This window comes from Chionomys nivalis, chromosome 1 (assembly GCF_950005125.1).
Source record: "Chionomys nivalis chromosome 1, mChiNiv1.1, whole genome shotgun sequence".
In the NCBI taxonomy this organism is placed as follows: domain Eukaryota; kingdom Metazoa; phylum Chordata; class Mammalia; order Rodentia; family Cricetidae; genus Chionomys; species Chionomys nivalis.
The window spans coordinates 63,249,439-63,260,701 of NC_080086.1; the positions used below are offsets into that span (position 1 = coordinate 63,249,439).

The 11,263-nt window shown below is 48.6% G+C and overlaps 1 protein-coding gene across 1 annotated transcript; it reads left to right on the forward strand.

The window, feature by feature from the left end:
- Positions 1 to 622: 622 nt before the first annotated feature.
- On the forward strand, positions 623 to 10,549 carry Prokr1 (prokineticin receptor 1). Its single transcript, XM_057780182.1, has 2 exons — positions 623 to 1,110; positions 7,711 to 10,549. The coding sequence occupies exons 1-2, from the start codon at positions 623 to 625 to the stop codon at positions 8,405 to 8,407; spliced, it is 1,185 nt and encodes a 394-aa protein (XP_057636165.1). The 3' UTR covers positions 8,408 to 10,549.
- Positions 10,550 to 11,263: the final 714 nt, after the last annotated feature.

The following is an 11,263-nucleotide window of genomic DNA, read 5'->3' on the forward strand; positions in this document are numbered from 1 at the left end:
ATGCTCAGTTCCCTGTAGAGGGTTCTGTGTTCAGGGCTCTGATTTTGCAGGTGTGTTTTGCAGGACCCATGGCATGTCATTTTTTCCCCGATGTGGGGAGCAGCTATTGTTGCTGCAGAAAGGGACTGCTCCACAAGGCTAGAGTTCAGGCTGTCAGCTAGGGATTGGGGTTTGGAGCCGGCCATCTCTCTGTTCTGCCTTTCCACACTCACTGCTTTGGTCTTTGAGGAAGAGCACAGGTTTTCGGTCTCCATTGGAGTGGAAATAAATGGAGTTACAGTCTGTCTCCTCAGTGCCCCCACCTTCCCCAGCTGAGTGGAAATGTGGTTTTCATTCTCTCGTGTTCTCTCCCTGGCCCCTTTCTTCCACTCCATTATCTGTGTGTACGGTGAGCAGGTGGCTAATGGGCCTGCATAGGTTTCAGGATGATTTTAAACTTACCCACGTTCTCTCCAACACGTCCCCGACCATGTGTGTGTCTTTCAAATGTTTTAAATGAATGCCAATACTGTGTTCCTCAGATGCTGGTTAGGAAGATCTGACTCACCCAGGAAGAACCAAGAGCCTTGGAGACACCGCTGTGGGACAGCTCCCGGTGGTATTCTTGGCATCACCTGCCTGGATGGAGACCACCGTGGGGGCTCTGGGTGAGAATACCATAGACACTGCCACCAACTTCCTTCCTACATTTGATGCCCATGGAGGAGCCCAAGCTGCTTCCTTTCCATTCACTTTCAGCTATGGTGACTATGACATGCCCTCCGATGAAGAGGAGGATGTGACCAAGTCTCAGACTTTCTTTGCTGCCAAGATTGTCATTGGCATGGCTTTGGTGGGTATCATGCTGGTGTGTGGCATTGGCAACTTCATCTTTATCATTACCCTGGTCCGCTACAAAAAGCTGCGCAATCTCACCAACTTGCTAATTGCCAACCTGGCCATCTCGGACTTCCTAGTGGCCATCGTGTGCTGCCCCTTTGAGATGGACTACTACGTGGTGCGTCAGCTCTCCTGGGAGCACGGTCATGTCTTGTGTGCCTCTGTCAACTACCTGCGTACTGTCTCCCTCTATGTCTCCACTAACGCCCTGCTGGCCATTGCCATTGACAGGTGAGTGCCACAAAGATGGACACTGAGCAAGGGTGTTGCCTTGGTCCCTTTCTTTCCTGTAGTTGCATGCTGATGACATGCATCTGTCGTCCCCGTAAATGGCACCCATGGGGACTCAAAAGCCCATTGGCTGAACATCTCACCTTAGTCAGGGCTGGAGGCAGCTAGGCCTGGGGCTGGGCAGTAGGAAAGTCTTTGCTCACTGTCTGTGGATGTTCTCCTAGATAAGCCCAGTCACAGCTTAGACAGGTGGTAGGAGGAAGCGTTGAAGGATGGGGCTAAGTTATAAGGAGTTACTTCTTATGTGAACATGAAAATCTGGAGAGACTTCCCTGTCTCATCTAGATTTCCTCTATTAACTAACTGGTTTTTAAATAAGATCAAGGGCCTTGTTTTGAATAAAAAAGCTGTGTGTGTGTGGGGGGGGGTGACCAGAAAAAGAGCATGTAGTTGCTTACTTTTTTTGTTAGTGTTGTCTTGACCCCACCTCACTTCCTACCCATCATGCTACAGTACAAGATTTTTCTAGTGATGGGCTGTGAGCTCAGTGGGAGCAACCTCTGCATGCCTTTCTTATTCTGGGATGTTTCACTTGCTATAAACTGGTGCTAATGAGCCAGGATCACCTTGGTTTTAGGGAATCTTTGCAAGCCTCTTGGTGCATTTGCCTTGAAGTACAAAGCACCTTGTTATGGTCTCCAGACAGCTACCCTGAGGGGTTGGTTGATCAGGCTTCCATGTTCCTTGACACAGCTTGCTATCCTCCTCATCCAGGGAGCCGAAAGCACAGGCTCTCCTTGTTCCATGGCCTCAGGGTGTTTGACTGGGGCTCTAAGTCAGAGCAACTGAGCAAGTTTTCTAGCAATCAGCTGGAGGTAGGATGCCGTGTGAAAGGTTAGTTTCTAAGGAGGGGACACCAAAGAGCCCAGCGTTAAGACCACGGAGGTGCAGTGCTCCGGTCTCCTTTCTCCAGAGAAGACTGTCCGAGAGTCAGCCACTGATGGCCCTTTGGTCTGCAGCCCATAACAGGTATGTTGAGGTCCTCAATACATGTCACCAACCTTGGGACATTTGCCCTCTTACTTAAGGAATCCAAATAACTCTAGCCGAGGATAGCATCAACCAGGCTTTCTGCTTCCCTAGTGACTCTCAGGGCTGCCCAGGTCAGGCTCCTGCAGCTTTGTCTCCAGAATCCCGTGAATATGGAAACATTGCTTTGTCTCTTAGCACAGGACAAAGCATACAGGGTCATTTCCTGGACGTTCACATTAGTGACACGGCTTTACCCAGGAGATGCTCTTGACCTCTAGAAAGAGGATAGATGGGAGCCTGCTGTGACAGAGCCCTGCTTCTGCATGAGATCCATGCACCTCGGAGGAAGCTAACAACTGTGCGGGAAAGAAGCCAGGAGCGCGGAGCTACTACTAACAGGGATATTGATCAACCACGGTATAGGAACAGTGTCCTCAATACTGTTCCCATTTCCCCACCATCAGCTGCTTTGAAAGATGGTATCTATCTCCTGCGCAGTGCAAACCAGACATACAGAGACGGATGAATCTGGTCATGCTCTGCTCTGGGGAGGGCTGCTGGTGCTTGGAGTGGGTTTCGGACTGGAAATTCACACACACACATGTGGGAGAAAGCCCCAGGTGCTTGCCTAGGCCTCCCTTAGTCTTAGGTGACTCACTGCCCCAACACGTTAAGTTTTTGTTGTTTAAGCTGACATTTGTAGTCTTTGCCCCCAGATGGCTTTTTATTTTATTTTATTATGTTGCTATCATCTAATTTCAGTTTTGTGGTTCAGTCGTCATTAATTTTTTTTTTCTTGTGAACTGTTCAAAATCTTGTGATTTTTCAGGTTTTATCTTCCTAGCTTGGGCCAACTACATTCTCATCTCTTATAGCAGATAGACACTCTGCTGCTAGGATGCCTTTATTTAGTGAAATTTCTGCAGGAACCGTTAGTGTGTACTTGACTTGAGTCTGTTGGTAGAGGCCCCTCCCTGCACGGTGGGGCTTTCCCTGGCTTTTGGTTATCTGGGTTATCTGCCCTCTTCCTGCCTCGGGCTTTGAGGACGGTAAGGGAATCTCATGTACTTGGTTGTTTTGACGATTGAATGAAATAATATCTAAAATACAAGGCATTTTCTTTTTCTGTCTTGGTATTTTGAGACTAGGTCTCACTGTAATGTTCAGGTTTTGAACTCACAATCCTTCTGCCCATGCATCAGAATGCTTGGATTATAGGGGTGTGCTGCCGTGCTGGGATAGAATAATATGAAGTCAGCACAAGCATGGAATAAGGAGTGGATATCATGGTTCTCACATCAATATTAAGAAGACCACAAGTGATAGCAAAACTGAATAAACCAGACTGTTTTCAGTGGGCCAGGAGTTGTTTTTCTGATGCACGAATCACAGTATAAAGTTTAGAAGTGGGCTACAAAGCACTGCTTAAGCACAGTTTACCTTCTGCCAGCCTGGGCTTAGTGCTTCGGTTCTTGCTTCCACTCTCTTCCTAGGCACCGAGGCTGGGAAGTCTCTCTCCTCCTGGCCAGTCTCGCCATTCTAGAGCATTTGGCCGGTTGTCCTGGTCATACTTGGCCCTTCAGAAGCTCACTTGGCTGGGTGTCCTAGCCTTCATCTGCCTTTAGTCTTCTGCATATAGTGTCTCTTGGTTCTGCCCAGCTACCCCGTTAGATCCACCCTAGCTTTCCTTCACTCTTGCATGCACGCATTCTTTCAAAAAAAAAAAGCATCTCCGTCGAGTGATTGCTCAGTGCCGGATCCTGTCCCAAGGGCTGGGGATAACGGTGGAAAACAGAAAAAAGCACTGGCCCCTGACGAAGCTACACCAAAGGAGTGAAAAGAGCTCTGTCAGGCAAAGAAATATGGAAGGTGATTTCAGAAATGAGCAACACAAAATAACAATGTCAACAACAAAGAGACACGCCAGCAGAGTAATCGAGGGTGACGTGGACAAGTCAGGAGAGGTATCTCTGAGACAGTCGTATGACCCAAGAGTGATACAGAAGGTTCTGAGGACTGAGAGACAGTGTCTCAGATTAAGGGATTTGTAAGCCCAAAAAGCCTCGAGATAGGGACAGACTTGACGGTTCCAGGAATAGAGAGATGGCTTTGGGGTTTAAGGCAGGTAAGCAAGGTTGAAGCCCACCAAATCTTCTTAAACGCAACTCTGGTTTCTTGCTGAAATAACTGATACATATTCTGAACCTTGCAAGCTGAGGACTGGAGTGAAATGTCTTGTCCAAAGCAGCATAGCTGAGCCACACCTTTCCGCAGAGTTCAGCCCCAGCTCTCTCACTGCCTTTCCAGTATTTTATTGCTTGGTCCCACACTGCTCAGGTGAAATAAACACATCTTTGTCCCTTTTTCCAAAAATGATTGTTGTCCTTTTGACAAGTTTCTTTTACCTGGTACCAAACCACTGACAGGGGTAAAGTTTTATTAAAGTTAAACTAGGTGCCCCAAAACCACAGACGGCAAAAGTGAGAAAAGATGTAGACAGATCACTCGAGGCAAGGAATGTCCGGATACTGGCAAAACAGTTAAATAATAATCCAGGGTCAGGAACGGATACTGGCAAAACGGCTAAGTAATAAGCCAGGGTGGCTTTTACAATGACGTTTGGAGAAGAGCAGGGTGCAGTGGGCAAAAGAGGTGGTGCAGAGGAGGCCGACTTTAATGTGGTCCTCAACAGATGATCGACAGCAGGTCTTCTGAGGGCCAGGATGGTGCTCAAGGAAGCCAGGTGGTGGGTCCTCCCGGTGACTGCAGAGCCTTGGGGAACCATGTGGACCAGGGACTGAGTCTTCAGAGTCATGATCAAAAAAGATGGGGTTGGCTGGGCGGTGGTGGCGCATGCCTTTAATCCCAGCACTCGGGAGACAGAGGCAGGCGGATCTCTGTGAGTTCGAGGCCAGCCTGGTCTACAAGAGCTAGTTCCAGGACGGGAACCAAAAAGCTATGGAGAAACCTTGTCTCGAAAATCCAAAAAAAAAAAAAAAAAAAAAAAAAGAGATGGGGTTATATTTCAGAGGATATAAAAATCCACCAGATGATGACAACCTGAAGGAGCTGACAAGATCATGCAAGAAGTCCCCACCCCCACCCCAACCCTTGGGCAGGGCCTCTGGGCCTCCACTTTGATGTGCATTGAGGTGTCTGTAACATTCTGGTCTGCTGCTGGGTGACTCCTCTTCCCCTGGCATGGAGGGCTGAGGAAACCAGGGTATGTGTCCCCTGGTGTTGAGTCATGTTGTCCACGATCAGAAAGCACAGATGCCCCTGACGAGTTAGTTCATCAGCTGGGGGTCCATTACCCATGTCATGGCCAACCTGGTATCTGCTACAACCGCCATCCTCATGTGAGACCTTAAATGGGGGCCTTAGACCTTAGACATGGGTCCCAGACTCTGCCAAAATATCCAGCCTGTGGTTATCACACCACCCTGCACCCAGCAGCCTGTATTTGTTATTCTCTGGGAACTGCTGGCTTTGAGAGGATCTGAACCTAAACCACTGGAGCTAGGGACACAGAGCAACTGAAGCCATGCTCATAGAGAGGGAAAACTTGCTGCCAGGGGTCTGACTGCCTCAAGGCACACTGTAGGTGGAAAACAAGTCTGCGATCGAGAGAAAAGAGAGAGGCTGCTAGGATTTGGTGAAGGCCATGGAGAAGGGAGCATGCCCCACAATGCTGGAAGGGAGGTAGCAAATGCCATCGTAGAGAGAACATGGGGCATGTGGAAAGATGTGGGCCAGCGAGCTGTGCAGCCTTTGACAAGTCCTCGCCCTTCTGTGTGCTTCAGCTGGCCGCTCTAGCACAGGGGCATCTTTGTTCTCTCTTTCCTTCAGCAGGGTTCAGATGACCTAAATGAAAGTATGGGCTTGCTATGGTAAACTTCGTTCTGATATAGAGTTCCAGAGCCAAGGCTGATGGAAATCTCCAGAATAGTTTTCTTGTTGTACCAGTGATGGCAGTGTTAACTGGGCGAGGATCAACTGTATAAAATGGCTAACACCGGGAGAGCGCTGGCCTTCATCACTACTGACTGTGGATGTGATGTGTGCAACTGGCTGCTTCCAGCTCCTGCCATGACCTCCCTGCCAGGATGGACTGTGGCAAAATGTATTTGCATCAAACTGTGAGGCAGAATAAGCCCTTTCTTTCTTAAGATGGTTTTGTCAGAGTATTTTAGTTACAACTCTGTAACTAAGAGATGGTGTGTGTGTGTGTGTGTGTGTGTGTGTGTGATGTGACCCTAAGAGCCTCTACATGCTAGACAAGTACTCTACCACTGAGCCGCACTTCAGCCAACATGATGGATGCGGTGAAGGGCCTATGTATGCACAGTGCCAACAGTGCACTGGATTCTGTTCATTTTCCAGCACTAAGGAGCTGCCTAGAGTCCCAGGAATGCATGTTGGTGGCCAGCAGCAGCCATCTGGGGTGTCCAGAGGGTACTCATGCTCTATCCAGCTTCTTCAGACTCCTGGGAGCTGGAAGAGCACAGGAATATCACTTCAGGATCCTCCAGGTTCGCCCAGCGTGGGATGATTACTTGTGAAATTCAACCAGAAAAGCACAAGAAGGGTTCTTTCTTCAGACCAAAGTCCTAAGAAAGATGACTTCAAAGGGGTAGTCTGCAAGGGAACAGAATTGACCTGGCTCTCCTTCAGGGCCCTGTCACATTGCTAGCGACTCTGCCTGGGATCAGCTATGGACATAAAAGAGTTTGTTTTCAGTGTTGGTCAGTCCTTTCCACTCCACTCCCATCCTTCTAACCGTGCCAGCTGTGCAAAGACTTCCGGAAAGCCTGAGCTCTCTGCACAAGAGTGCACTCGGGGAAGGCTTCATTCAGGCTACCGGAGTGACTCATAGCCTCATGAGTGCTCTCTGCTTCCTGGACCTCTGTGGTAACAGTGTAGGCTCTTTGGGAGAGAACAAAAGCAGCGTCTTTTACTGCCTGATGCTTTGTGGTTAAAAAAGAAAAGCCATGTATACGCTAATTGATTTTCACATCAGCCCTGTAAGATGGGATCTAAATGTTTTCTGTCAAGGGTCTTGTATTATATAACCCCAAGAAAGTTCCTCGTCTTTCAGCAGCCTGTATCTTTCCAGGTGGAAAATGAGGTGAATATACTTTTCCTCTCTGCATGCAGAACAATGTTTTCTAAAACTTGGAATGAAAACAAAACCTTGGCCTATGCTTTGGTTGGAAAGAGTGGTTTTTCCTATCAACTAATTCAAGTTGGAGTCATCAGGGCTACTCAACTTTGAACCCTGCAGGCTTTAGGAGATACAATGGACCAGTGCCTAGCCAGAGACCCACGGGAACTATAATTACTACATTTAAAAGTAATTTTCCCCAGTATATGTTAGATTTAAAACTTAGCTAGGAACATTGTATTCATTATCTCATTTAATCTTTAAACCACCCAAATACTTGGGCAGATGGGAAGGCTGAGTTGGGGGAAGCAGTTAGAGGTGGAACTGAGGCTTGCACCCTCAGGCGACATCCGTATAACAAGCAGGCTCCTTCCGCGGCTGACTCCTCTTATGTTCCTGCCCAGGTACCTGGCCATAGTGCACCCACTGAGACCGCGAATGAAGTGTCAAACAGCTGCGGGCCTCATCTTCCTGGTGTGGTCCGTGTCCATCCTCATCGCCATCCCTGCCGCCTACTTCACCACGGAGACGGTGCTGGTCATCGTGGAGAGCCAGGAGAAGATCTTCTGTGGCCAGATCTGGCCAGTAGACCAGCAGCTCTACTACAGGTCCTACTTCCTCTTGATCTTCGGCCTCGAGTTCGTGGGCCCTGTGGTCGCCATGACCCTGTGCTATGCCAGGGTGTCCCGGGAGCTCTGGTTCAAGGCGATGCCCGGCTTTCAGACGGAGCAGATCCGCCGGAGGCTGCGCTGCCGCCGCAGGACAGTGCTGGGGCTCGTGTGCGTCCTCTCAGCCTATGTCCTATGCTGGGCGCCCTTCTACGGCTTCACTATCGTGCGTGACTTCTTCCCCTCCGTGTTTGTGAAGGAGAAGCACTACCTCACTGCCTTCTATGTGGTGGAGTGCATCGCCATGAGCAACAGCATGATCAACACACTGTGCTTCGTGACGGTCAGGAATAACACCAGTAAGTACCTCAAGAGGATCCTGCGCCTCAGGTGGAGAGCTTCTCCCAGCGGGAGCAAGGCCAGCGCTGACCTGGACCTCAGGACCACAGGGATGCCTGCCACTGAGGAGGTGGACTGCATCAGACTGAAATAAGCAAAATGGCACCACAGAGCCTGAATGCTCACAGCAACGATGAACTTGTTTTTCTGCAAACACAGAGGAAAGCGACACACTGTTCAAGGAACCCTGAAGTGTAGAATTTCTGAAGTGGATATTTGAGACACTGTCCCCATGTGGTCAGCGTTCATGGAATATCTAGTTTTTACAAAGACTAGACACCAGTGAAAATCATTTATCTGACAAAATGTCATGGGGATTATAGCAAGGAAGTGTGGTACAGAGTGTCTGGAAGAGAGAGTTTCCAGATAGAAGGCAGAACAAGCTCTGTAGAGCTCCCCTGGGCCACACTGGGCCTTGCTCACCTCTAGCAGAACTCTTGGGCTTTCCTTCCTGTCGAGCATTAGCAAGCCTGGACAAGAGCAGCAGCAGAGGTTCTCAGCTCTTCCTGGAGTCATTCTCTGTCCACCCCAGAGCCCAGTCACCACTGGGAATCCAATGCACGTGTGGATACGCCAGGACCCATGGCCAAGTTTTGATGACCATCCGATGGCCACTTCTTAGGCCTATGGCTCTGTATCAGACAGCGGGATCTTCTCTGGAGAATGGACTTTGGGGAGAACCCACACGGACTCTGGGTGCCATTTGGAGTTCTGAGTCACATGGAGAGGGGAAGTCTGGGCTCATGAGAATGTGGTCCCTCATGTCACAGTCTACTCACCGCAGGGGGAAAGGAGGTGAAGAGGGGGAGTCAGCTGGGGCCTCTGACAGCGTGCGCAGGCTCAAAGATGCTGCGGCTCCATCTCTCAGCTACTGTGGCCTGGACCACTAGTGCTTCCCCTTGAGTTCTCGTGTTTCTGGGCTTATGGAGCATAGAGACCTTGAAGGTCAGCATAGCACTGACTTTCCCATTCTCTCCAGCTCTCAAACGCAAGGACTTTTAGTCCAGCAAGCCTGTTTGATGATACTGCCGCAGGGGTAGGACTGGGAGAAAGATTTCTTAGCCACTGGTGCCTGACTCTTGGCCTGGTCATGATTCTGGGGGTTAAGATTTGCTCTATTTTAAAACAAAGGTGACTTGGGAGAAATCACCACCTCTCTACTCTTCGGTGCGAATGAAGGCTTGCATGTCAGTGGCACAGCCTGAATGCTCAAGAAAAAGAGGTTGGCTTGACAGGGGGCTCTAGTGGCCCCACAGACTTGTGAAAGTTTTACCCGTTTGGTAACACGCCTCCTTAGTTTGACGTTTAGACTTCTGGCTTGAGAAGACCTGAGGCCCAGCTTTGTTTGTGTTGTTTACACAGGCCCAAGATCAATCAAATAATATGTAGACGATATGAATAGAAAATTTGACTATTTGAATAGAAAATAACAACTGCCATTGCCACCATCACTGCTGCCACATCACCGCCACTGCTGCCGCCACCACCGCCGCCGCCGCCGCCACCGCCACCGCCGCCGCCACCACCACCACCACTGCCACCACTGCCACCACCACCGCAGTGAACTTAGCAACTGTGTGGTGCCTGGACAAAGGAAAACTTGTATATATATCTTGTTTATAGATCCATCGGCCTCACCAACATCTCCTGTCAATGTTCTTATGCTTCTTGACAGTGTGTCATGCCATCCTAACCAGTGACGCAAACAAGACCATGAGCTTTCAAGGCGGATACATAAAGGAGAGAAGCACGAGGTTTTGTAGAACCAGGTCAGAGCGTCCTTGTTGTCAAGTAGACTTCTCACACGTGCTCCCAGAATCAGAGCATCCTCCTAGACCGTCACCCCACATGTTCCCATTCAGCATGAACAGCATCTCTCAGACTGCTTTTGTGCTCATGAGTGTGCAGAGCCGTAGACTGGCCACGTCCCTTTCGGCAGATTTCATTATAGGGTAGGGTACCTGTCTGTGTTTGCTCTCCAAATATAGGCAACTCTATTTTGACCACAGAACTTCCTTTAATTGTCTAGCTCCCCAGAAAATACATTTCAAAGGCGCATTTACTTATTCTGTCTGTACCCAGCAGATTTACCTTACTTTAAATCAGAATTCTCTCAAAGGATGAAAATCCATTAAAGTAAAAACCTAAACCACATACAGAGGGGAAAACTATTTCTATTTTAAACTTTATTATAAAAATACAAAGAAAGAAAGAAAAGAAAACTATCAAAATTAGCCAGACCCAAAGACTCTTGGTTTTGTTTTTTGTTTTTTGTTTTTTTTTTTGATTAAAACTACATATTACACCATAAAATGACTAAGTTAATTTGGGCATTTAGAAATGCTTAGATGGTATAATTTACTGGGATTTGTTCCTTGTTCCTACTACCAAGGTTAAACACGAGCTGACTCTGTTAAACAGTTGTTTGTAATCCATGGCATGCAAACTCTTCTGCCTTTCAAAATGTCCCTTACCTACCTGTCTGTGATAGTCCAGGTGTCAGTGCTTGTTTGTGATTTCATGGTGGGTGGCTGTTGTCAAATGGAGTACCAATAGATGTACGCATATGCTCACCGACCACATTGTCATTTCTCGCCCCGCTCCTATGCTCTTCTCAGCTCTAATATGAGGGTCTTTGAGATAATGTTGGGTAGATTCCATGAGCATAGGTGCTGTGAACCCTCACTCTGCTCTTGTCAAGAGCGTCCTATCTCCGTCAAGAGCTGCAGCTGATGGCTGTTTCTTCTTCTTTGAGTCTGGGCGATGGAGCCAAGAATGCTTTTCAGCACCTGAGTACTAGGATTTGATGTCTGTGGGCCTGTTTATGCCGACCCTAGGAGTAACCCGTGAGCAGATTCAGTGTCCACACACACAGGGAGGATGAGGGAGAGACTGAAGACTTGGCGCTGCATACAGATTCCCCGGGCTAACAGCTCAGACAATGGGCTTC

Coding starts and splice junctions, on each gene's coding strand:
- Prokr1 (XM_057780182.1), top strand. CDS start 623: ATGGAGACCACCGTGGGGGCTCTGGGTGAGAATACCATAGACACTGCC. Junction 1,111..7,710: donor CTGGCCATTGCCATTGACAG/GTGAGTGCCACA, acceptor GTTCCTGCCCAG/GTACCTGGCCATAGTGCACC.